The sequence below is a fragment of the Alligator mississippiensis genome, chromosome 2, assembly GCF_030867095.1.
Source record: "Alligator mississippiensis isolate rAllMis1 chromosome 2, rAllMis1, whole genome shotgun sequence".
NCBI lineage: Eukaryota > Metazoa > Chordata > Crocodylia > Alligatoridae > Alligator > Alligator mississippiensis.
Window position 1 is genome coordinate 32,437,461 of NC_081825.1, and position 27,688 is coordinate 32,465,148.

General features: G+C 42.4%; 1 protein-coding gene across 4 annotated transcripts in view; it reads left to right on the plus strand.

Moving 5' to 3' along the window:
- Positions 1 to 6,866: 6,866 nt before the first annotated feature.
- The window catches only part of CPEB2 (cytoplasmic polyadenylation element binding protein 2), a 76,619-nt gene continuing 55,797 nt past the window's right edge, over positions 6,867 to 27,688 (plus strand). The window contains exons 1-4 of one of the 4 annotated variants that reach the window (XM_059721585.1): positions 6,872 to 7,993; positions 9,938 to 10,030; positions 10,318 to 10,596; positions 24,367 to 24,457. In XM_059721585.1, coding sequence (XP_059577568.1) covers positions 6,899 to 7,993; positions 9,938 to 10,030; positions 10,318 to 10,596; positions 24,367 to 24,457 — 1,558 coding nt within the window. In that variant the 5' untranslated portion in view covers positions 6,872 to 6,898. Of the gene's footprint in view, positions 7,994 to 9,937; positions 10,031 to 10,317; positions 10,597 to 24,366; positions 24,458 to 27,688 lie in introns of all 4 variants that reach the window. The other 3 variants (XM_059721586.1, XM_059721587.1, XM_059721588.1) reach the window with 3 other exon arrangements.

Here is a 27,688-nt window from a genome sequence, read left to right on the forward strand (position 1 = left end):
CATTTACATACTGGGTAACTTAGGGCAAATAAAAATTTCCCTTCTCTTAATGAAGGAAAATGATCCTTTGTAAAATGCTCTTGTGACATAACGATAAATCTACTATTTAAGGACCGCCTAGAACCCACATTACCTTTACTGTCATTACATACATTACATTGATTGATGCGGAATCTGTCAAAAGCTTCAATAAAAGGGCAAATTCATTTAAAAAAAATAAGAAAGTTCTTTACATCAGAATTCTGTTTCTCTGAAAACTTGTAGAATTCTAATTCCTGGGTCTAAATTCAATAGTGAGAGAATTTACCAAGCACTTAATATTTTTATTTACTACCTCAAGAACTGTACCATCAAACCCTTAATATACCTGACATAATTGGTGATGCATTGGGGGTGCACATAGGTGCATGTGCACCCCCTGAGCATGGCAGTGCACTGCCTACATAAAGGCAGCACCTGTGGGTGATCGCCACTTGCCCCCCCACTGCCAACACTGCTGGCAGCGTCTGTGGGGGGACAGCAATCACCGCCATGCTTCCACCAGCACCACTGTGCCCCTGCCTGCCCCAGCCACCGGGGGCAAACGTCATTCATGCCTAAGATACATAGATGACATTTTCATCACCGAAACCCTGCAGTCTCTGATTGATTTCCATCAAAAATTCAACAATCAGCACCCCTCCATCGGACTATCACTTGAATACTCTAACACCAGCATTTCCTTTTTGGACACCGTGATCAATATCCAAGATGGTAAAATTAAACCAGGATATATAAGAAATCCACAAACCAATATACATATCTACACAGAACTAGCAATCACCCCAAACACACCAAGAAAGCTGTAATATACACCTAAGCTCTCCAATACCACTGAATTTACAGTGAGGAGAATACCTGTGACCACCACCTCACATATCTCAAAATGGCCTTCAGCCAACAAGGACACTCCTCCAGAGAGATAGGTCACACCTTTGAATGAGGCACATGAAGATTTACTGCAGTATGAAAAGAAAACCCCCACAAATCACACACCATTAGTTATGACATACCACTCTTCCTTGGAATCTACACGGAAAATCCTCAAACAATCGCAACCCATACTAGAAGAAGACCCAATTCTTAATGAGATCTTTCCAGAACCACCCTTCCTAGCCTTCAAACAAGCACCAAACCTCACTAATCTCATCACCAGAGGCAACTCCCTATGACCCAACCCACATCAACCTAGGGATCCAGACCATGCCATGACAAGAAATGCAAACCTGCCAACATATCTCCATCACTCCCACTATAACTACACCCCACAGCAGAACCATCACCACTCCTGGATCTTATACCTGAACCTCCAGAAATGCTATATATTTCATCCAGTGCAACAAATGCCCTGAGGGAAAATATGTTGGGGAAACCAAACAACTGCACCCCAGAATGAATGCACACCAAAAATGTAGCAAAAACAAGAATACCCAGCTACCTGCGGGTACACACTTCTCACGGGACAATCACTCCATCTCCAATCTCTCAGTTTTAATCCTCAAAGGGAAATTACAAAATACTTTCTGCAGACAAGCCTACAAACTTCACTTCATAAATCTACTGGATACAAAAAATCATGGACTCAATATAGATATTGGTTATATGACACATTACAACCTGCCTAACATCTGATTCACCAGGTACCTGCCTGACAGCCTCTTTTCTACCGTATACTCTATCACTGGACTGTCTCCCTTCAGCCTTTTTCCCCCTGCTTTCTTCCCCCTCCCCCGCTTCACCTCTCTGCCTCACCTTTTGTGTCTTTCTAATCCTACCTAATTACATTTTCACTGACATCCTGCCACACTTTTAGCCTCTTTCATTTTTTGAAGTCTCAGAACAGCAGAGATTTTTCATGCCTGAAGAAGACTGACTGGGCCCGAAAGCTTGCCAAGAACTTTTTTCTAACTATTCAGTTGGTCTAATAAAAGATATCACATCTACACAAAGAACCTTGCCTGCCTATGTCCTTAGACCAATACAGCTACAACCAAAAACCCAGTAATATTTTTATTAACATTCAGGGACAATGTTAATAACATAGAGTGCCTATCAGGCTGCAAATTGCTACAACCTACTTTTCAAAGAGTCTTTTTGCTTTGTGCAAATATATAGGCAGTTACATTCCCATAAATATTCAAAATAATGAAAAATAAATATGAAAAATATGCTTCAGGGTGACACTCCTGAAAAAGGTAACTTCACCTTAGAGGCAGTGACTGGGTAAGAATCCTATAAGATGTTATTTTCAGAGAAGATTACAAAACTAAGTAATTTTCCTCTCTCTAAAAATATCATCTGTGCAGCATTCTCCTCTTAGAATAAAAGACGCTTCAGCAGCGTCCCAGAGGGAAAATGAGAGTGAAGCTGACACGAGCAGCAATAACAAGGCCTGAGCAAATGATGTTAACAGGAAAGGTTGTGTTTGTACTTTAACTAAAAAGTATGCATTGTATACCTAAAAAGGAAAGAAGCAACTTTTCAGACTTGTCAAGCACAATATACGAAATCCCATAGCCAATAAACTCTATGCAAAAATTGGTCAACTAAATTTATTTGATGCCAAGATATTAAAATAACTTTTCCAGAATAAGAATATTTCACCTCTTTTAACCTTGTAAACAAACTTTGGAGAATATGAGAGTCTGTTCTTAAGGCCAAATATAAGCAATGTTTTGCAAACGTATGTATGGAAAGGATACTATGTAAGGCTTTGCAAGTATCTCCAAGAGAAACACATTTGTGATAGGTAGATGTGGCAACCTTGCCTCAGATGGAAGAAGCCTTAACGCAACCATTCAGTCTCTAGAGAGGTAAGCTATATCTGTTACCAAGCCAGTATTATGCCCTTGTGGACAAGTTTCTCAAGTTCCTTGCCCTTCTCTCAGGGGAAGAGAAGTTATAAGAACATAAGAATTGTCATACTGGATTAGACCAATAATACTTCTAGCCCGATACTCTACCTCAGAGGCAAGTGTGTGTGTGTGGGGGGGGGGGGGGGGGGGGCGTTGTTGCCTTCCTCTATAGCAGAGGGCAATGATCCTGTACCTAGGATCAGCCGTCAACCTTTTCCTTTCTAAAATGAAGACCTCAGCCTTTTTAGCCTGTCCTCGGATGGCAGCCGCTCCATACCCCTGATCACCTTGATTGCCCTTCTCTGTAACTTTTCTAATTCTACTACATACATCCCTTTTGAAACGTGGAGACCATGAATATACACGGTATTCAAAATGCAGGCACACCATACATTTATAGAGTGACATAATGATGTGTTTCATTTTGTTTTCAGTTCCCACTGTAATGATGCCCAACATTTTATTGGCTTATTTTGGTTGCTGCTGCACATTGAGCCAATATGATCAAATTTGAAGTCTTCTTTCAACACCCTCATGTGACCTTCAATCCTAAAGATAGTCCATAGCTGGAGGGGCCAGTAGCCTTTCTTGCAATGGTACACTTTTCATTTGTGTCTTTCATCAAGCCACACTTGCTTCTTTCAGCTGGCTCTCCTAGGCAGGGTGGAAGACATTGTCAGTGGCATACTGAGACAAACGCCTCAAGAATTTCATATGCAGCCAGATCTGACTCGATGCCTTTATTAGGAGCTGACAAACAGCAGGACTAAGGACTTATCAATTGCAGTTTTCTATGAGAGATAGCAGCTAAGAAGGAACTGACTGGAATATTCACTGGACATTATTTACTCAGCAATAGCTGACATACGAAGATCAACAGCTAGGCCCTCACTTATACTCTGTTTCTCTGCTTCTGCCATGAAAGGCCCAAACATTAGGGTAGCTATTAGGAGTTAGGATCTAAAAGTACAAATTGTGCAGAGATGGCATGTCTGAAACATAATCAATACTTATGCATATCTGCCACAGCGTCTGCAATATACTGACCACGGCTCCTCATGGTCATTATGTCAAAATATACTTTTTGGCAAGTTATCTGTTAACTTCACTCCCTGGTCAATTTGTTTCATCCAGCTTTGTTATAAACTAGGCTTATAGAGGCAGAGTGTATCTTTTTAAATAAATGTTTAATACTTCTAGAGACTTCTAGGCACAACTAAATAACTAATACAAGCACAACTATAACACTCATATAATGTGTAAGTCTGGACTGATGAATTGGAATTTAGGGGAGAATACACAGGCATGTAACAGCCTTTTATTTATTCTATTCCAAAGGATTACAAACCAGTTCGCAAACAAATGCATATATGTTTTCCACTACTTTACCAAATTCCGTAGATTGAAGTCTTGTTTCTTTCCTCCTGAAATGTGTCATGACCCAAGGGTATGATTTTGTGAGTGCTTCGGCACTGCAGAATTATTTCCCGCCACGAGGAGCTTTCTTTGCACGGTGCAATTCTCAGTTGCATAGAGAAAACCCCGGTGCAAAGGAGTTCCTGCCATTCGCATGCCAATTTGTTCCCCGCTATTGTCTGTTTCTAAATTATTCCCACGTGGCGGCTAGCGATTCGCTTGCTAGCCGTATAAGAGGCTTGAGCTGTTTCCACCCAAGTTGGAGATCTCCGGGGAGGACCTCATTTAGGAGGACTCCACATCCATCTCGTGGAGAACTCTAAGCGCTGTGGAGCTTAACAAACCCCGCGTGTGCCTTAGAAAAGGATACAGGGGCCTGATCAACCTCTACCCTCTCCCCGTCGCCGCCTAATCCCTCGACGTACCCTTCCCTGCGCGCTTTCGTGGAGAGTCACCTTTTAGACTCTCATCGTGGTATCCAGAGCTCTTCGGGCAAGTTTTTGTAACTGCAACTTAAGCGAAGCTTTTCCCTGCCTGCACCGCGACCATCTACGGTGTAAGTAAAATAATCTTTAATCAACCGCTACGCGTCCGTGCCTAATTCTAGTCCGCTGTCCTGCATTCCCCGACCCACGTGCCAGGGCTGCTGGCCACAGCCCGCTGTGCACCCCCGAAAGCCTCAGACCGCTCCCGGCCCGCACAAAATGCAACCCTCTCCAAGACCACAAGAACAAAGGAACTATGCCGATCAGGCTGATTTTTAGAAAGACTTTTATTGAGCAATAACAGCTACAATTGTCAAATTAATTTATAGGCTCACATTTAATGATCTAGTTTATTGTGCCATGAACCCTGAAATCAAGGACAGTTGGATAAAGTAATAATAAAATAGTAACAACAATAATTACATTTAAATTGATAAGAACAGGCACTGAGCCCACAAGAGGCCGAGCTAGCACTATGCAGTGACTGAAAAGGCAAAAGCACCCTGCTTTAGGCTCTTACTTTCTAGCATGTAACCAAGAGGCCCTATGACCCTCATTAGGAATAAGTGTTGCTCCCACCCAGGGTTCAATCTAGATTCCCTAGCTCAGCAGTTCTTAACCTTTTTAAGACTCAAAATACTCCTGGATAGATATGAGGCACCACTTGGAAAATGCAAACTGTCTTCACTCTTTTTTGCCTCCAGAAAAATAGTAGAGCAGTTTTTCTGTTTCAAAGAACTTAAAACACCACAACTACGGATTTTCATTTCAAACTTCCTGGGTCTTCCTTGGGCACCGTGTGTGTAAACCTAACCAAGCTAATAACACTGCATGGCACCCTTCAAGGGCTTTCAAAGCAGCCCAGGACACTGGGTCACCCTGGCAGGGCATCACTGCTCTAGGTGCGGTCAGGTCTTCTGCAAAGGACTTGAGGCTTGGTGAAGGGAAGGGGCCAACGCCACCTCACAGGAGCAGGTTTCTGCCCTGAACAAGCTAGGGGGGGTTGAGCAGGCTCCAACACCTACCCCAGTTTCTAGATTCTAGTCTTGGCGCCTGTTCTGATTCTTCCCATGACAGGAGAAACAGGGCCCTGTTTCATGGGTGGCACCTCCACTACCACTGCCCTGGCCCAAGGGTCTGCCACTGGGCACAAATGGACCCCAACCTCCAGGAATCTCGTGCATCAGGAACCAGGTGAAAACCACCTGAGGCAAATCCCTGGCGCTGGAGCTGCAAGCTGGGGCAGCACGAAGGGCTCAAGAGCAGCTCTCCCATCTAAGCCTTGAGTTTGCACCTACCCCACCCCCCGGCTTCACTTTTCCCATGGCGCCTGCGCCCCACGCGCCCTCGCCCCTCCCCCCGGGGCGCGCGGCTGCGTCAATGCAAATGAGGCGGGGGGCGGAGAGATGAGATTGTCCTCGGGCGGTGGAAGAAACCATCCCCTAGCCTCTCCACTTCCCCGCCCCGCCCCCTGGAAGAAACTATTTTACGCTGCCCACGGCAGGCACAATCCGATATTTGTTTCATGAAAAACACCCCAAGGGAAGGGAAAGAAACAGCGCGACGCTGCAGTGGCAGGGACCCCCCCCCCCCCCACACATATTGGTTGGTGCCGCCCAAGGCATCAGTTGCAGCCTCGCGAGAACAGAACGAGAATAAGTAAAGGCGCAGTCTTGGGCGGGGCTATGAATTATTCACGAGGGGAGGTGCTCATGAATTATTAAAGAAGCTTGAGGCGGGGATTGTGACGTGAGCGCGACGAGCCTTCCGGGGTTCTTCAGGGGGCTGCGGCCGGCCGGGAGCCGGTGTCTGAGCCGTGGAGCCCGGGCCGTGACAGCCCGGCGCCCCCCTCCCCCCGGGGGGAGCTGTCACACCAAGCGCTGCCCCTCACAGTGGGTCCCCCCCGCCATTGTTGCGTGTCCCCGGGGGGGGGGGGAACGGGGGTCCCCGTTTCATCCCGCAGCTTTGTCCCCTCACTCAGGGATCCGAGCGGGGGGCGCCCGCGCCTGCCCCAGCCCCACTCGGCGTGGGCGGCGCCGCCCGGCCCAGCGCCCTCCCCGCCTCGTCACGCGCCGCGCCCGGCTCCCCGCGCCGCGCCGCAACATGCAGGATGAGCTGCTGGCGGGGGTGACGCTGCCGCCGCCGCCAGGCAGCAGCGAGAGGCTGGGCAGCGGCCCCGCATCAGGACACCCCCCTCGCGGCCACCCCTCCTCTGACTCGAGAGCCCGTCTCAGCCCCCACCAGGATTTAAGCAAGCGGCAGCCGCAGCCGCCGCCTCCGCTGAGCCAGAAGAGGAAAGAGTTGAAGCCGCCGCCTCCGCCGCGCAGCCCAGCCCAGCCCCGCGGCGGCGCCCCCCACCCCCCCGCCTGCCACCGCCGCGCCCCCCCGCCCGGCCGTCCCGCTGACAAGCACCAGCAGCGCCTCAGCGCTCGCCTGCAGGAGCCGCCGCCGCCGGGAGACTACCCGCCCTACCGGCCCCTCAGCCCGGCCGGCTCCGCCGCCTGCGCGGACCCCGATGCGGCGGTGGCCGCCGCCGCCTGCGTGAAGCCGCCCGCGCCTCCCGCCAGAGCCCCCATGGAGTCCCCCCCCAACAGCCACTTGCTGGGCAGCCCCGGGACCCTGCTGCCCGGCGGGCTCGGCTCGGGCTTCAGCAGCCTGCAGAGCCCGGAGCTCCCCAGCCCGCATCACGGCAGCGGGGGCGGCTCCTCCTCGGCCGCGTCCCCCCCGCCCCCGCCGCTGCCCGGCTTCGGCTCCCCCTGGTCGGTGCAGACCTCGTCGCCGCCGCCGCAGGCGCCGCAGCCGCCGCCGCCCCAGCAGCCGCCGCCGCCGCCCCAGCAGCAGCAGCAGCAGCCGGCGGCGTCCGGCAGCGGCGGCGGGGGGGGGACGCCGCTCAGCGCGATGCCGCCGCCCAGCCCAGAGTCCGATACCAGCTTCTACCCGGGGCTGCCGTCCTCCATCAACCCCGCCTTCTTCCAGAGCTTCTCGCCCGTGTCGCCGCACGCGCCCTGCGCCGGGCCCTTCAGCAGCCCCTTCTCGGCCGCCGCGCCGCCGCCCATGAGTTTACCTCAGCAGCAGCAGCAGCAGCAACAGCAGCAGAACCGGCGCTCGCCCGTCAGCCCCCAGCTCCAGCACCAACACCAGGCGGCGGCGGCCGCGGCCGCCTTCCTGCAGCAGAGGAACTCGTACAACCACCACCAGGTGCGGGGCCGGGCCGGGCCGGGCCGGGCGGGGGGCGATGGGCCGGGGGCCGGCACAGGCCCCGCAGCGCCCGGCCGGGAGGGCAGCACCCCCCGGCGCGGGCTGCGGGCAGCCTGGTCTGCCATCGCCCCTCCTGCAGGTCGGCGTCGGGAATCGGAGAGGCTGAGCAATCCCGCGGTACCTCGGCTCCTCCTGGAGGGCTTTGGGTCCCTGCTAGCCCATAGATTGGGAGGTTGCCTTGTAGGCACCCCGTGAAGTGGTTTGTTTTATATATATATTTTAATACAGTCATTCTTTGAAGGTAGAACTACAGGAGGACGCTTCTCGCTTCTTGGCCTCTTGAAGGCTCAGATCAAGCATTGTGGCTTCTTAACCTGGCTGGGGAAATACTGCAGATCAGTGTCGGAGAAGGAAGTTTTCCTGAACCGCCTGGCAGGAGAGCTGCCCTTCTAGCATGGTTCAGTACCTGCCGAGGTGCCGCAGCTTTATGCCCAGTCCATGGAAATGGAAGTTTCCTCCCTTGCTTGCTCCGAGGGCTGGATGGCTGAGGGCAAGCAAAACTTGGGGGCATCCGAGCCCCAAGCCTCTGGGCATGCGCCTGCAAGTAGGATGCCTGCCAAAGGGTTTGGGAACATCTGAAGCCCCAGGTGCAGGTGGAGGATATTTGCCTGTAGTAGGGCCACTTATGTTTCTAGACTCATGGATTTGGAATTAGTTTGGGCTAATTTGGCCTCTGATACAAATTAAATAACTTAAAAAAAACAAACCCACAGGAGGATACACGGGCTTGGGTGCTCTGTTGGAGGGGTGCTGCATGAAGGAGAGAGGTGCTGCTGGTCCTTCTCACTGGCTGTAAAGGCCAAAGCAACTCTTCCCGTCATTGAGATGTGTGAGACATCTTCTTCTAGCACTTCCCAGCCTGTTTATCGCTCATAGGTAGTAAACCCAGAGACAGATGTGACAGCAGAGCTGCTAAAATTAAAGACCTGTTAACATTTGACATTCCCTCTCAAGTGCGTTTCACAATGGAGCGGCTGCCTCTCCCAAATTCCAGCCAGAGCATTCAAGTTTTACGCCTCGTTATTCAGAACGGAGCTGCCCTCCTGTGTGTCTGACCACAGTGGCTTCAGCAATTTTAAGAGATGATTTTTATTTTTGTGTGTGGGTCCCATCACCCCCCTTCACTTTTTTAAAAGGAATATTTAATAGTAATATGTAGTTAAATGTGATGTGCTTTGATTCTATATGCATGTCATTTGAGTTACAAGTGCCAGGGTTGGTTACAACCCATCTTTGAGGTGCAATTATGAAATCCTATTTTGATTGGAAATTAGAATGTATGAACACCTGATTTGGGCGATCTGAGTGTTTGAGAGAGGTCTTTCCCAAAACCAGATTTTAAACATACCAGACAAATGCTGCTGCTTACTACCGGCAGAGCTCAGTGGGTCCACCTTTTGGTAGAATGACAACTATTATACTTCAAAATTTTTTAGGTTACATGTTGGAGGCAGTCAAAAGTTTATCTGTTTTCACTTCCAGAAAAGTATTTTCAAAGACGGCTTTTGTCACCAACAAACTAGCATCTTGCCTTCAGAGAACGTACAAGGTGCCTCCCTCTGCGGTAGCCCCCAAACCCCCCTAGATTCCTCAGTTGGAAGAAGTTATCTTATCTCCATTGACAAAGCAATGCTGATTTTTACCAGATAAGATGATGATTTTATCTGTTTCACCAGAAATTCAAGTTGTGGCTTCTAAAGATTAAAAAAAAAAAAAAATCCTATCTTTAATCATGTCAGTGATAGTTTGAAAGTATGGTCTTAGATTATGCATATTCTGTGTAGGAAAGCCAGCCTGCTTTGTCCTTCTTACTTGACGGTTATTATAGACTGATGCATTAAATATATTTTCTTTGTGCAACTCTCAACTCTTTTCCTTCACAAGGGAAAAAACAAAGATCCATATCAACCTGAAACCACCCAGTGCTGTTCTTCAGGGGCATGCCAAACAGAGGCCTACCTATCTAACGCAAGCCAGGTCAGCAATACGGCGAAAATGGCAGCTTTGTTGTAAAGGGCATTAACTGTAGGAATGTTCTGTCAAGAAATTAAAAAAGGTCCCTTGCACCATTACTGCCTTTTTTGTAGAGTAATCATTCTGTATTCCATTTTCTCCTTTGCTTAGTATTATGTTTATAGGCAAATAGTGAGGTCTAGTTTACAAAAATCATTTGAGCGTTTTTTGTATTTTTTTCTTTTTTAGGAAGAAAGCAAGCCTGGAATGTTTCCAAAATAATCTAATTGTTTTTGTGGTTTTTTCTTTAGCCTCTTCTGAAGCAGTCACCCTGGAGCAATCAAAGTAGTGGCTGGAGCACAGGAAATATATCCTGGGGAGGAATGCATGGCAGAGACCATCGTAGAACTGGAAACATGGGAATTCCAGGAACTATGAACCAAATCTCTCCTTTGAAGAAGCCCTTTTCTGGTAATGTCATAGCTCCCCCTAAATTTACTCGCTCTACTCCATCGCTGACACCAAAATCATGGATTGAAGATAATGTTTTCCGAACTGACAACAACAGTAACACTCTCCTACCCTTACAGGTAAGAGTGGCATGTAACTGGAAACGTATTAATGTTTCTTCTTTTCAGTCTTAGCTTTGTAGATTGGTGTATTTTAAAAAAACGGAATACAGAAATACCAAGTACTTTCATAGCAATTGTCTAAAAACTTATCTTCCATTTTTACAGTTAGTAATGAATGGCAAGTACGTAATATATTTTCTCCATTTTACCTTGTGATGCTGAATTTTGTACCTATAGTCAGTATTATTGCTCACAGACTATATAGGAGAACAAGAAAACTAATTGGAGAGAGAGGAGAGACATGCATTTTTAAGCATCTGCTTTAAAAAAAAAAATAGAACACCCTTTCAAGTATAGATTTTTCATCCTATAGTTTTATTTTAGATCTTGTTATACAGTTCTTAAGAGCAAGCATTTTTTCACTTAATATTTGGACTTCTCTGCATCTGAACTTATAATTTTTAAATTCACCTTGTTGTCCTCTGAAACTTTTTATCTGTGCTATTTTATATATCTGTTTTATTTTTCTTCCAATGACAGCTTCTGTAAGCATTCCTGAATTTATCTGATGGGTGGAAACTCTTTGATTTTGGGGGTTTGATCTCTCTCATCCTGCCTCTGTCAGTCTCTGCCATTCAGTTTGTGATTTCTTAGGGGCAGGGACTGTCTTCTGTTAGATCCTAATCCCAAGTGTTGTATCAGTTTTAAAGTTTATTTTGTTACAAAACAGTCACTCTGCTTTAGAATTAAGGAACTTAAAATAATTCAGTAGATTTTTTTCTTGACCACTGCACAAATATTCTGTTTGTAATCTTTTTTTCTGAACTATTATACTAATATTTTTTCCCTTAAATTGGTTTACTGTATTACAAAAGAATAAGGGGATATGGAGAAAAATAGTTACAATTCTTGCTAATCCATTATAAAGCTGTACTGCCTTATTTCTTATTAGCATTTATCTTGATTTGGACTTGGTCATTATTGTCACCACACTTAACTTTGAACAATGGCACTTGGGTTAAAAAAAAAAAAGCAAACTAATCTTAGTGCAGCTGTGGTAATGGCAAGGTGTGCACTTTTTATGCATAGATTCCCTGTTTTTTCCTTGTAATTCGCTGTCAATGGATTTACGGTTGGCTAAAAAATCTTATACAGTACCAACAGTTCCCTTTCCCTTTGAGGCCTGATATTTTGACTGGTGGGCTTGGGGCAAATGGTGATTTCAAACCTGTTTTATATTTGCTGCAACTGCAGCTTGTCACGCATTTGCAGTATAGGAGATTTCTGCTAGTACTTTTTTTTTTTTTTTTAAAGGCCTACTTCATTGACTAGACTTCACTGGGATAGCTCTGTTGGACTGTGTGTTTTTTTTTTTTTTTTTTTTTCCTTCTTATTTAACTATTCAGATGGAAGATGGTAAGGATGCCATTTAGATATCTTAAATCTAGATCTTGACTTATTAACAGGCACAGTTCACAGTCACCTGCTTGAGAGAAGCTTGTGCTCAGCAACAGAGACACTTAACATCCCACAGTAAACACTGTAAAGTGATCTTTTCACATTTGAACAGCAGTTTCACAACATCTTAGCGTTCATATGCAGCTAAGAACAAGCTTGCTTGTGTGAGGTATCATACTCTGCTTCTAAGTTTGAATGTCTTGCATCAAAAAAGGCTGAGAGGGGACTTGGTAGCAGCTTCCCACTACATCAGGGAGTACATCAAGGGCTTGGTGAGCAACTGTTCACCAGGGCACCTGTGCGGAAAACCAGGATTAATGGCCACAAACTCCTGGAAGACCATTTCAGGCTCAACTTTAGGAAAAACTTCTTCACAGTTAGGGTGCCCAGGATGCGGAATCAGCTCCCTCCAGAGGTGGTGCAGTTGCCTACCCTGGAAATCTTCGGAAGAGACTGGACAGTCATCTTGCTGGGGTCACCTGACCCCAGTTGTCTGTCCTGCCTGTTGTAGGGGGCTGGACCTGATGATCTTCCGAGGTCCCTTACAATCTACAAATCAAAGCTGTCTAACTTCTAAGTAGGCCAGGGGACACACATTCTGGGAGCTACACCAGTATGGCCTACCAGCCCATGGCCCCTATGCCACATGGATGTGACTACATGCCTGCATCCCCTCCCTCCCACTGTAGTACACACCTACATAAGCACCATCTCCACCACTAGAATCATGGGTGACTGGTGCCTCCTCAGTCTGAGGGGGCACTCGCAGAAGCCAGAGTCGGCATCAGTGGCAGGAACAGGGCTGGCAAGCACCTGCAGAAGCTGCAAGCAGCATGGGCAGTGCAGATGGTCCTGTCAGAGGGGGCATGTGCCTCCTCACCAATCGCCTATGACTACAATGACCCCATGTGGATGTTTCTCCTCCCCTCCTCCCCCAAATACCGTACCGCACACTGTGTAGTCCTGGCTTCACCCTGTGTGTGCTATACCACACCATTCCATACCATACTGTGTTGCCGTGTGGGACAGGTGCAGAAATCCAAAACTGAAGGAGGGAGCAGGAGCCCAGAGACTCCAGCCACTGTTGCACTTGGAGCAATACAGGGAGTTTCAGTCAGGAAGGAACCCAGGAGCTGCTATTTAACTCCCTGTGGGGCACATGCAGCCCATGGGCTGCCAGTTGGATAGCTCTGTCTAATATGATGATCTTCTAGAAACTTAGATCAGTGATTCTCAACCAGGGTGCCACACAATATTAGCACTGTTTGGTGTGCAAATGCTGACACAAGTCATAAGATAAACCCAGAGGTTTCAAATAGGAATCCATGGTGTCAAAAACCATTCTGACATGTTGTGGTCTTTCTGAGTTCTTTGTAACAGAAGAATTGCTCTATTTTTCTGTAGTCAAAACATGGGTGAAAGCTAAGAGCTGACATTTTCTAAGGGGTGCTTTGTGTCTAAAAATGTTGAGAAATACCATTCTAGAGGAAGCCATCTAATAAGAAGTGGCTCTAAACAGCATTTGTTATATTTCTTGCATATAGAAGCTAATCCTTTCTATTTAATGTTAAACAGGGTGGAGTAGAAAAAAAATAAGCATCTGAAGTTTAAACAAATTTATAATAAGTTGTATTGATATTTTGTTCTGTTGGGCTTCATAGCTTAAGGTGGAGCAAGCATATTTCAGTTCTGTCTCTGTTATTTATCTGACTTCTCTAGTGTTTCATCAGAGGGAGAAACTAAATAATTATTTCATCCAGCAATTTTTAAGCTGATATTTATCTCAATCTGATTTGTTTGGATTTAACAGACTATAGTCAAAGGATAGAATACAAATACTACATATTTCAGTATTAACCACTGCTGTGCTATTTTAGATATCTTCCATATGCTGCATTGTTTCACTAAGTTACTGCAATTGTATTTTTCAGTCATCATAAAATGCTGTTCTCTGAAGGGTCACTTCCCCCCCCTGTATTGACTAATTAATTTATTTTAGAGGTCAGAATGAAAAGGCTAAAATCAACTTGAGCAGAATTCAGAACTTGTGCTTGTTACCATGTTGGCAGTTGTGACAGTCAAACATCAGTCTACTTAATTTGTGCTTACTTGCCTCTTTCCATAAAAGGTTGAGGTATTCAGATTGAGGGTTCTTAAAGATACAGTAGCAATTTCAGTAGATCCTGTACAAATACCAATTTTACTAAATGTATGCAATTTGCAAAGTGCAGCAGTGATAAAGAATTTGAGGGAACAGTTGAATATATATGACAAAGTTACCTAGACTGCTTCTGAACTAGGGTTTCTCAAACTTCCATTCTTGACCTCATTGTTAGTAGGAACCTACTGACGACACTTCTTTATGCACAATTTTGCAGATCATTTTCCCTCCCACTCGTGATTATACAGCATCCTTGTTGTATCTACAGTAATGAACAAGAATGTATTCTTTTTTTAATAGAGTAGCTGCTTGTAAAAAAAAAAAAATTAAAAGAATCCAAGGTAAATGAGCCAATGCTGTAATTACAGTAGCTTTATGCAGACAGTTAGAGGTCCAAACCACAGCTGGCAAGTCACCCCTGACAATTCCCAGGCCTTGTTTACAATGGAGACTTGCCCCAGTTCCAACCTTGGGTATCCAGCCACCCGCACAGCTGCACCAGCATGACCCATAGTGTAAACTGCAGATTATTTTATCTATAGTATCATAGCTTATTCCATATCTGGAACTGCTTTATCCTGGGAGTCTGTCCTAAAGCAACCGTTATTGACTGGAACAGGGACAAATTTCCAGTGTAGACAAAGTTAGGTCAATGATGTTAGAATGGAGTAGAGTGTTGCTTGGTTTTAAAACAGAACAGTTTATTTTACCAGTCATTAGTGTATTAAGTTACAATGTAAACGGGATGAAGGCAGTTGTTTTTTTTTTAATGTTGGCATCCTTTAAGTATAAGATAAAAGACATGAATTCACTGTTTTCATAGTGGGTATGATTTCACTGACTGGTGGAGTTAAATCTGCTAATTGCCAGTACTGTGGCACTACAACTCTTAAGGTGGGGTTTTCCAAATTGCTCAGATCTGGCCTACTATTGTATTGCGTTCAGTGGTAACACTCTCAAGACTGCAACGGGAACAATGGTAAGCCAACACTAAAGTATTTGTTACATAATTATGTAATTAAGGGGTATGATCATTTTTATTGATATCATTGTGCTGGTAAAAGCCCTACGGAAAAACAGTTATTCTGGCATAAGATGCGTGTTGTTCCAAGAGTTTGCCAAACCAGGTCTTACTCCAGTATAAATAATGTATAGTGATTAGATCCACAGTATAGTATTTTGTTGTTTATCCTGGAATAGTTAAAACAGCAGATCTTAAGTGTAGAGACTGCCTTAGTGCTTGTTATATTTCTAATTTTAGGCATATAAAATTAGACCTTTTATTTTGAAAAATATTTATTATTGGGAGAATTGCCCTGGCCAACACATATACCCTGTAAATTGAGATGTTTATATAGATAGTCCAGTTTTCCCATTCTTTCTCTTGGGGGTTAAGGGAAAACTGCATTCCTATTACTGTCAAATATATTATACTGCCTATGAACAGTCTAAATGCACGTTGATTTTAAGTTTAATGTTTAAAAAATATATTTATAAAACTTACTGAAAATAAAATAGAACACATTTCCTAAAAGATAAATTGTATTTGTGTGTGTGCTCTTGGTAGGAGCAAATGTAAATAAAAACATTGTTGTCTTAGAGTGAACCTGGATTCTGTTTCTGTATCTTTTTTGACTTCAGGAAATGCATTGCATGTCCGTGTGTTTTTCACCTTGATTTGTCCTTCCTGTTTGTTTGAAGAAACCATGCATACGATATCAGCAGTCCTCAAGGCTGAGCTTTATTATTCACTGCTGAAACCTATTGCTCCAATTTGGGATTTGAAGATTAAGATATAATTTGTCTCATAATTGCAGATATTTTTTAGTCACTTTTTGAATTTAAACACTAAAGTTTCCAAATGCTCAGTGGAATAAAACACAGTCTCAGATATGTTTTCAGATAAGATAAATGTTTTAGAATTGATTGTACTTGACACCAGCTGTTAGCTTTAACAAATTCTTTAATTTATGCTAGAGGCAGCCAGAGAACAATTTATCAACTGCAGTTATTCACAGAGTTAATTTGACATCTTCAGAACCCAAAGCTTAATTTTGCTGTTTGTAACTGAAAATATTTATCCCCCTTAATATGTTTAAACTGCAGTTATCAAACATATACCAGCCAACATTTTAAAAAGTGAGTAGCTAAAATTCTACTCTTAAATCCATATACAGGCACTTAAATAATGGCCTTATTTTCAAAACTGCGGAGTATTAGCATCTCACATGAAAGCCAGTGAGAGCTTCTAAGTGTTAGGTGCTTCTCAAAGTCCGGTTGCTTATTTAGATACATAAGCAAGGATTTGGAGCCCATCTATAGGCGCTTCTGGGAGGAGAAATAGATTTTACTGTACTGTAAATTGCTTGTACGTTGAAGCCAAAAGCCTGACAGAGGCTGTAAAGATTTAAGCCAAACATTTCAATAAGTTTTGCCTGAAACACAAATGCTTACCTACAATATAAAAAACACAGCATATATTTGAAACAAATCCTTTTTTTAAATGTAAGCCAAAACTTAAGTAAGTAACATAACAAAATGTTGGCATGCTGTATTAGTAAAATAGCACTGTATGCATTGAGTCTAATTGCCGAAAAAACTAGCCATTGAGGAAATGGTTAGACCTCCAGCCCATCTCCTAGCCAGAACATAGTTATTCTTTAACATTCAAGAGTTTTTCCAAAGTTAAACAAGATGTTCATCAGAAGATTATTATATAACCTTACCTATTCTTAATCAAAATTTTGCTTTGCTGTACTATTTTCCCTTTTTTTTTCTTTTTTTAAATGTTTTGACTAATTTCCCCCTTCACATTGACATCTTTTTGCTGTCTCATGTGCTCTTATTTCAGTCATTTTGATCAAGCCATAGGTTGTGTTAGGCTTTCCTCCTGACTCAGTCCTGCCAAGCCTTTAATCATCTTTGTTGCGTCTCTGGACAGCTTCCAGTCTGTCAGTATATTACCTTGAACTGTAGCACTACATGTTTGTATGAGCAAGGATTGCATCAAAAAGTTGTGTAGCTGGGAAGCAGAAATGTCACTGTCACTGGACCTGTTCAATATGTTTTTATAGCTTGAGCATAGCTAGTTACATCCAGTTACTCTGGTGGTATTACCTTAAAACTTTTTCTGTTCTCAGGATTGCTTCCCCTAAGTATCTGCCAGACATTACAGTTTTTGCATGGTGTTAGTAATGGTAAACTGCTTTTCCTTAATAAGAGGATTTCTTGTGTCCACTTTTTCTAAACCTCTTTCTGTGTTTCCATAGAGCTTAATTGTAATGAATTCATAGGCATAACTGTTACAGTTTCTCTCACTCTCTCTCTCTCTCTCACACACCCACACACACACACACCCCCTCCCCCCCCCCCCCCGTTAACTGGCACCTTTCAAGCCGGCATGTTCTATTAACTGGCATGCTGGCTTGTAAGGTAAAGTGAAACCGGAAGTGCCCACTCTGAGCTCCCATGGCCTGGGGCAAAGCAGCCTGCGCTGCCAAGCCCCCACGGTTCTGGGCATAGCAGGCTGTGCAGGGCCCACCTCCCTGTCCCTCAGCCCGTGAGGGTCAGCAGTGCGGCGGGAGGGGCGGCAACACCTCAGATGCAGTGGGACAAGCAGCAGCCCAAACAATCAAAGACGCCTGTTTGGGCCTCTCAACTAACTGGCATATTTTGTAATTCAGCATCCCCCCATTCCCCATGGGTAGCTGTAGAGAGAAAAATCTGTTCCTAACAACTTAATTCTTTGAGAGCTATAGACATTTGACTGTATTGGTGGTCAGTTGCTCTCTACTAGTTTTAGCAAAATGTGATCAATACATACATTTTTTTTTTTTTTGAAGTTGCTGATTTTTTTGTTGATATAGACTAAAATCTTTTAGTGCATTTTTGGTAAATAGTTTTAAGAGGGTAAGATTTTAAAACATGCACCTAAAATTAAAAATATTTGCAAGCCTAAATTTAAGCACTATCTTTTTTTAAAAGTCTTGACTAACAATGAGCAGAGGATGCTTATACTTCTTTTTCTTAACTCGCTTCAGTATATTTGAATGATTTGAGATGTGATTGCACTATGCATTGAGCTTCTATAATTAACTATTTATTGCTGTAAATGTGCTGACAAGATAGTCTTTGTGTAAATTTATTTAGAAATTTTAAATTCTGCCAAAAACAATGGTTTTGGAATGAACAGAATTTATAATTGATGAAAACATTCCCTTTTCTAACCAGTTGTTAAAGGATGCTATATGCAGTACTTTTCAGTAGCACAGAGAACTGTATAAATCTTCAGTTTTGCAGATGGTAAATAGGTAGTTTGAGAAATTGAAGGCAAAATTTCCTCTTCTAAAGGTACACATCAGTCCTTTGGTTCCTGGACCAGTACTGCTACAGGAGGCAGCACTCTGCTTCCAAATGAAGGTTGCATATTATGCTAGCAGTTTCATCAGGAAGTTTGAAGGAGGAAAAAAAACCCAAAACTCTGAAGTCCAAATGAAGTAACTTGAGCACTCCATAGCTAGCAATATTGCCTTGATATGTGTCTTTTTCTAGAGGAAAGAAACCAACAGAAAAAGGATACAGTTTGGAGGAAGATGTACTTCCAAGGAGGCAGCAGAAGTGAAATAGCTAATTTAATGGAGGGCCCCCACACCTCACCCCAGTTGATAAACTAATGGTGATATTTTTCTGCATTATAGAATGTACTCATCCTCCCCCCAAAATTCAGTTCCTATAATTTTTTGTTAACGGAGAGAATAGCTGCATTGAAAATAGTCTTTCTGAAAATGAGCCTACTTGTGCAAAGTTTACTAAAAGGACATATGGTATAATGCACCTGATGGTTAACATACAAATGCTGCGTGCATCAAGTAAACATAGCTTCTGAAAAACCTGGCAGATTGCTTAATAAATATATTCAAGAGAAGTACAAAGAAAGACTTTTAAAGGGAACTCACTTTTTTTGTAGGGAGGTGACAGTACCTTTTGAGTCTATGAAAAACTAGCAAACTCTATTACTAGATTCATCTATATTTTGAAACTGAGAAATTATTGAAAAATTACATGAGGAGGTCAGGCACAACTTAAGTCTTTTTTTTTTTGTTTAAAACAAAGAAAATATGTCAACACTGCTCCATACTGTTTTCTATAGTACAAGACTAATTATAACACTTGGGAAAATGACCTAATTCATAAAATTATCATTTTAAGTATCAATAATATAATCTATGTTCAAACTAGATTTCTGCCATTTACTATTAATCTAGAGTTACCTGCTTTTCGTATAAGATTGTTTACTGTGTTTCATTCAGTGGTTGATAAGTCTTTTTATTTTTCAAGTCAGTCTTGACCAAAGGCTTCTAGTATAACAGTAGGATGATTTGAAAGGTATTACACTTGACACATCATTTTCTTCATAATCCTGATTTGGTCTGTTTTGTCATTGTTTGATTAAGGGTTCATCCATTCATAAATGGATATAAAAACAGTTGTTTTTTGGGGTCCAGTATGGAAGTAACACTTGCCTTTTTTGTGGGCAGTTTTTTCCAAAAACAATGAGAGAATTCACAGCATGAGTCACTTGACTGAGCAAACATGTTTAGTAATCAGAGCGGTCCCCTTTCAAAGAGTTATTTGTGATCACTGTTAGTGAACGTGGATTTTAATATGATGACTTCTTGGTAATATCTAGTTTATATTCTTTTGCAACAGTTCTTGATGCTGTCTCAAAAGAATCAAAAGCTTATGCTTCTGTCTTGAAAGCTTAAATAGTCTACCTATTTACTTTTACACTGATAAAGCTTATTTGTACAAACAGCTTAAAATTGAACCTTGTACCCTAAACTTTCCACTCTGCTTGGGATATCAGGTTTGGATTAGCTGACCTCATAGGAGTTCAGTCAAGTGAAGAAGTGACAGGGCCTGCCATCTGGAATGCTCTCTGTCTAGATGTCTACTATACTCATCAGTAGCGTCCATCAAGGCAAGGTTGAAGCTTAGTGTGCTTTGTGCAGTTCATTACTCTATACTTGGTAAAAATATTTATATAAGGCATTGTATTTTAGCTGTTTGGTTTAGTTAGTGTTGTATATTTTGTGTGGTGTGGAAGTAGTTTTAACTGTGAGTGCTTTAAAAGTATGTGGTTATCACAGTCAGGAAGTGACATTTTAAGACTGTGAGAGTTGACCTTGCTCAGAAAAGGTGGCGCAAGGGTCATCTCTTCTTTCCTCTGTTATTCTTTTATATTACTTTTGGCAGAGTTATAACCTATGCCTCCTTTTATTTTGCCCAGTGACGTTATTCACAAGTTCACAAAGGTGGTGACCTTATTCTGTAGTATACTTTCCCATTGTTTTTCTGGCTAAGTCAACCAGAATTCCTCCTGCAGTTAACAGCAATGTAGCTACTTATTATCCTCTGAAAAGCAGTTAACATCACTTTACAGGAGAAAATTTATTATTTTTTGTTGTTTCAGTATATGTGCATATCAAAATTCTAACCAAATTAAAATGTAAGGCACTAACTTGGACTACCTAGGTGCATTAAACATCACATTAAGCCCCTAATACCCAAGTAACTGCAACAAGTACTACTGGTTATGAATTTTACTTCTTATTGGGGTTTTAGATAGATTAAGTGTGATATTAAATGTATTAAAGACTTTTTTAACATAGTCTCTCCCTTCCCTAACTGCAAGATGCAGGTCTCAGTATAGATTCAGTATTTCGGCTACTGGTAGCTTTCTACTTTTATAGTTTTCACAAGCAGCAGAAAAGCAGAATTGAAAAATTTGGTTCATTTCATTGTTATTTAGAAATGTACAAGGAGAACTGAGTCCCAACATAAGTGACTTTTAGTTTCATTCACTCTGAGGCTTCTTGGGTAAGCAACAGAAATATAGCAGACCAAGGTGGTCACAAAAAGGGGCACTGGGTTTTCCATCAGTCTGGCTTAAATGCAGTCATGAGTCCATGCTAAGATTGAATAGTAGGGATTCTACAGCCTTTGATTTAGGAGACATGGCTGTAGGCAGAAAGGAATCAAGCATTCAAATATATTGTTCATATTAGCCCAAAGTACTTAAAAATGTGCACTTAGCTTAGTGCATAGGTTGTTCACACCAGTACAAATCCCCTCATCCTTTTTAGCATCAAACTCATGCAGATTTTGTGTTTTAGGGTAATTTTTCCAAGCACTGTCTTGTCTTAAATGGGGTTCCTTATGGTATGTCTTAAACAGCTGGGCAGAAGTCATTGCTTCCATCCCACAGAAAATTCCAATATTTCAAAGCTTGTATTCACCCAAAAATGATGCCAGTTTTTTCATGGGCCAAACGTTTTTAGATAATTTCCTTATAACATTCCTGAATAACCTATAGTCACAGTTTTGGTTTGATGGAGGCAGTTAGTTAGCATATAAGGTGCCTCCCTGCCTTGCTTTATGCCCAACTCGTTCAGAGGGGCATGAGCCTTTAGGCTAGGGACAGATGTTCAAAAAAACCTGAGCCTGAATTGCTTCAATCTTTGCAAATTAGTCTAACCTGTCTAGGTTGAACTGATTTACAACTGTACAGACATTCCCTCTGGACTGAAGAAATGCAGGCACATGCCTGCAGTGGTTCAGGCTAGAAGTGGGGGGAGGGGGTGCTAAAGCAGCCCTCCCTTCTCTTCCAAAATGCTGAGCTGAGTGGGGGGCATGGCCAGGCCCCCAGCAAGACTTTCTGATTAGGGAGGTATGTAAACCCCCATCCTGCCTGCAGTCCCAGACTTTTCCCCACTTGTTGTTCAAGGGACAGGAGTGTTGCCAGACCCCAGCCCTGGGCTAGTACTTTGAGGCAGAGGTAGCGGGGGATGCAGTGCATGCATCTGTTGGTGATATGGAGCTTTTCAATTTCCTTTTCCCTGCTTCTTCATACTGTCTGCAAACCTGGCAGGTGAGGGAGCCAGCAGGAAGCTGATAACACAGTGTTTATCAGCCCATCAAGAAAACAAAAGCCTCTCTCGTTAGTTCGAGCTCTTAAACAGCTTTTTCCAAGGAAGGAACAGAGGGACGTTACCAGCTGACCTGTTGATTAGCTCCAAAAAGCCCTAAGTGAACACTTTAAATTGGACACACACACACACACACACACACACACACACACACACACACACACACACACACACACACACACAGTATTAGCTAGCATACCACATGCCTAGGTTCCATCGGGCTGGGGTCCATGCTGTGGGAGATGAGAGGGAGTGAAGGGGGATCCCTGCTTGAACAACAAGCCACAAGGAGGTAGGAGGAGGGGCAGGGTGAAGCCAGCAGACCCTGCTGTGCCTGCAGTCTCTACCAGAGCTCTGGCTAGGGAGCAGAGGTGTGGGGCCAGCCCTGTTCTCTGGAGCAGAGAGCACAGCCCAGGGCTGCAAAGGATCTGAGATGCTGGGGGACTCTGGTTTAACTTAAACCAGGAAGGGGGTCTAGAACACATTGCATAGACCGGTTTGACCCAAGTCAGTTAAGTCTGATACTACATTCAGCCAAGTTTATCTTAAATCAGTTTCAGCCATTTTGAAACTAGTTTATGTGCACTGAACATCTGTTCTGTTACAGGTTTAAACCAGTTTCTGATCACTCTAACTGTTTTATGTGTAATGTCTGTCCCTAGCCTAATAGACTGCAGCCTACTTCCTAGCATCTGATGAAGCAGGCTGTTCCCTACAAAAGTTCATGAACCACTTAATCTATAGGGTGTCACTTTACCCTGCCTTCTGCCCAGCTTAGTTGGATGGCAACCTCTGTTCTCCTTACCTGCCATGATGCTTCATGGGAGCTGTAGTTCAGTTTCTTGTTGTCCCCATTCATTCATTCTCCACTTCAGGCAAAGCACTCTGGCTACACTTTTTATTAAGCACAGCTGGCATGAGAATGTTATGATGAATCCACTGTAACCTTCATTCTTATGTTGAATGACTTATGCTAAATTCTTATGGTCCTGCAACAAGGAGGAGGAATACAGTGAACTGTGTCCTTGTAGTTTGTGGGAGATGTAGTCCAGCCAAGAAGTCCTGCTTATAGTGGAGAATGAGGACAATGCATCTAGAAGATCTCAGGAAGCATCACAAAAATCGGCAAAGAAGCTTCTCTCCCTTCCTGCCCCCTTTCCTCCCAACCCCATCCACAGAAAATTAACTCTTCCCAATGTATTTGTAGGTTTGTAAAACATGTAAATATTGGTATTATTGTTTTGTCATTGAAAATTTGACTGTCACTAGAATTTTGTTGTGAAAATTATTATAAGTGAAGCTGGTTGGCATCTGTTACTAAGGAGACCTTAAACACATCATATACAGATATTTTTCTATTTCTTGGAATGAAAGCAGAGGATTACGTTCTGTATTGGAGACTTCAGTTGTAGCTATGAGTACACAACAGTTCTGAGAATGAAACCTTAGGGCAGTGGTTCTGAACCAGGGTACATGAACCCCCAGGGTGTACTTGAAGCCTCATCAGGGGGTACGTGAGATATATTTCATACATTGTCTAACACAGGTCAAAAAATTAATTTCCCATTGAAAGGGGGTAGGTAAAGTCTTACTCCGAGACCGAGGGGTACGTTGACTGACAAAGGTTCAGAACCGCAGCCTTATGGTCTCTGTGATAAAGCATCCACCAAATGCAAAACTCAGACCCTCTGTGAAAATGTGGGTTTAGGTAGCTTGCCTCGCATGACAGAGGGAACTGAGAGGCAGAGATAAAATTCTTCAGGGTCACCTGAACCATAAGATCATCCCTTTCCTTCCTGCAGTTCCTTGCCTTATTCACAGCATACCTTTTGATATCTTCTAATGGATCCGTAGCACTATGGGTAATAGCCTCCTTCATTAAACAGCCTCAAATTCTCCCTAGGGCAAGTCTATCCTGCATACTGATATAAGTAGAGTCTTTTTGGAAAAAATAGTACAGTGATGAACTGTATGACTATGTATGCAGAAAGAGTCCTCAATTAAACATGCCTCTCTGGTGTTGTATTTGGATGCTCTAAAGGCTTTTGTTAAGTTAAATTCAAACACCTTCAACTTTGGGTAACATAGCTTGAGCACACTATGTTAAGAAAGCACCTCACTCTTCCTGTTACAAAGTGCGTATTTTTTTACACTGGTACTAAAGGTTTTATTCTCTTTTAGGATCGAAATAGAATGTATGACAGTCTGAATATGCACTCTTTGGAAAACTCCCTTATTGACATTATGAGAGCAGAGCATGATCCACTTAAAGGTATGTTACAATGCTAGTAAAATGTCACCCATTCTGCATGTTTGACTTAATATTGTTTGCTAATTTAAATCCTAGATTAATATAACAACTGAATGGTCTATAATGAAAGGGCATTCTGAATCTTGTATCTTTATTAAATTGACTTTATTGATTTACAGTTAGGTAAAAGTTTCAGTATTGGAGTCTTCATAGTTTTCTAGAAATGAAATAGACACAGAAATAGGGCTGAAAGTCACTCTTCACCTGCAGTATTTCTACCTCAGGCCACTTTTTGCAACTAGTTTCAAATGATTGAATGAAATGTGCTGTTAAATGCTTGGCTATGGATGCGAGTTGGTATGTAAATTATTTGTGATTTTTATGTTGGAATTAATGTTAAAATTACTGTGAGAACTTCTAGTTTCATAAAGCCTAAAAGAAGTGGAAGTAGAATAAAATTATTACTTAAATCCATGTGATTTAGCACAAACTCCTCACTGTCTTCCATTTAAAACTTTTTCTCCAGAGATGCAGAATGTGCACAATTAGCCTTTTTCTTTATTGTAAGAGAAGTGCATATAGTGCTTTTCAGAGCTTTGGCAAATGGTTGGGGACTGGGGTGGCGTGGAAACTAAGGTGCACAGTTGACAGCCCAGAGGTTGCAAGGTTGAAACATTCATGTTGCAGCCCTGTCAGTTCCAACAAATTTGTGAATTCCACTAAATACAACAAAGACATAAAAAAGGAAAGGAATGGAAGGGCAAATGGGCTCCTTTTGCCTCAGACCTTGAAATCATGAACAACTGCAGTGAAGTTGAATGTAATGTTTTTTGGCTTCCTTTTTAACTCCTATTTTCACTATGTAATAACTCCAATTCTCAATTTTTTTCCCTGTTTATTTTCAGCCCAAGAGATTTATTATTAAAATTTTAAACAACTCCAAGGCACCAAAGTTGGCCAAAGGAAATGTTACGTCATTTTTAATAAGATATTTTACCTATTTGTCATTTAACTTAAGTTTAAGACATGAAACTTGTCATGTAGTTAATACTCATTGCAGGAAAATACCTTTTAACATTAAAAGGAAGTAGGTTCAAAATACTCATGGTCAAAAGTAATTGCTCTTTATATTTAGCATTCTGACAAATACTTGTCCATTCTCCATCTCTAGAAATTCCTAAATGAAGAAAGGTTAAAGTTGGAGTGGGTTTGCTGCATTTGAATCCTTCTCGGCTCATTCACACACAACAATTAGAAAATACCAGTTGCTGCCCTGTTGAAGCATTTCCCTTTTCAAAAGGCTCCAAGCCTACTTGTGTTTGTGTCCACCATTATTACAGAAACTCAGTTAACTGTGGATATTGCAGAATTCATAAGTGAGCACAATTCCACGCTTGAATGCCAGTCATACCTATTCTTCAGCCTACTGAGTCACACTATTGAGACAAAGCATACGTACAAGCACCCTTCAGTGTTATGCAGTAAAGGGGATCACAAGATCTAATAACTTTTAAATAGAAATAATACTAAAGATAACATTTTAAAAACTGGATGCCAAAAGTTAAATGTTTTCCTTTTAGATACTTTTGAAAGTCTCTTTTGGAGGTTTGGGTATTCTGTGCTTAGGACACTTAGGTGCATCTACACAAGACATTTACTGGAGTAAATTAATTAGCTCTGCAGTAAATATCTCAGTGTCTACACATGCAAGGCTATTAGGCTGAAGTAAACTAGAACTGTGCAGCAGGGTAGCACTTGTCAGTACCTGCGGAATAAAACTGGCTTCAGAGGTTTTATTCTGCAGCACTGTCCATGTAGACAGTGACCTAGCTGGCTAGGGTACGAGGGTGCTTCAGTGCAGGGACTGCCTACCAGCTAGCCTCGCACTGGAGCGCACACATGCCATAGTCAGCTTCTCCACAGCACATTGAACGGGGTTGGAGCAGCCCCATGCTGGCAGGTTGACCCCCAAAACCCCTTGCCAGCTGGGGTTGCTCTGCCCTGGCTCAACATGCTGCAGTCCTGGGCACAAGTTCAAACTCAGTAAGCACCAGATTAATTAATTGCACCCTTAGATGCTTGAATACAGCTCTAGATCTTAACTTTAGACACTAGATTTTAAAATTTTGGCCTCCTTAATTTTTTAATGACAAAAATGTCATATTAAAGTATTTTTCTAAAATAGAAAAAGGGTGCCTGGCCATGCTTTCTGAAAGCCTTAAGTAAGAGGATGGATTAAAAAGGGGAAAAAACGCTTATGAAAGCCAAAGAATAATTGACACACAACAGCTGAATTTAAAATGTAATGGGTGGGCAGATCTGTGGTAAGTAAGCATCTTTATTAAGATATTACTTCTCTTTAGAAAATGTTCAACGTAGAAGATTTTTCTGGAAAAGTTGGTTTTCACTGATACTCATACTAGAAAATCTAAAAAAAACTGTAGACACATAAGAAGAGCTTCTGAAATAGTTGTCTCTCCCTTTTTACTACTTGTTAAACAGTCATTTTCTTTTCTCCAATTTCCTGTCAGTTTCCATATTCCTTTGATGGCTTACAATAGGTTATAAACCATATATTGAAGCCTGAGCTAACAAAAACAATGATCTCCAGTAGTCAGGTTTTTTCAGCATGCTGCATATAACAATATTTTAAAACAATTTATATACATATTTTTAGATTGTCTGGGCTTAATTCAATCTAGTAGTAAATGAAAGATCTATTATAACTGAAGTTTGGTGGGGGGAGTTGCAGATTTTTAACAGTAAATTAAAGCACATTAATACAATGCGTCTTTTATGTAGTACTGCAGCAGTAAAATGAAAGTCCTTGGAATTTTAAGCACGTGTTTCAGATTTAGCTGCTTACAGTGTCTGGAGTATGACTAAGCATCTTGTCTTGAGCTTTTTGGAATGCAGAGCAGACTTTGTACGTACCAATTTACAGCATTGATCCTTATAGCTGTGTTTAAAAGTCTATTTAAGAAGGGCCAGGTTTTACTGATATTACCTTTTACTTTATTTACAGAACTGTAGATTGAATTTGCCAGTTAATTAAATTAATACATGTTAAATAAAAGCTAGCATGTTTATACATGTGCAGTTCCAACTTATAGAGCATATTAAATCTCTGATAAAAATACTTTAAAAAGTAAAAAGGGTTTGATGTCTTTTGAAATCAGATGCAATTGTTAATTGTTGCTGTTTTTTAATAGAATAGACAAGGCTGTAACACTTAACATCTGGTTTGAGATT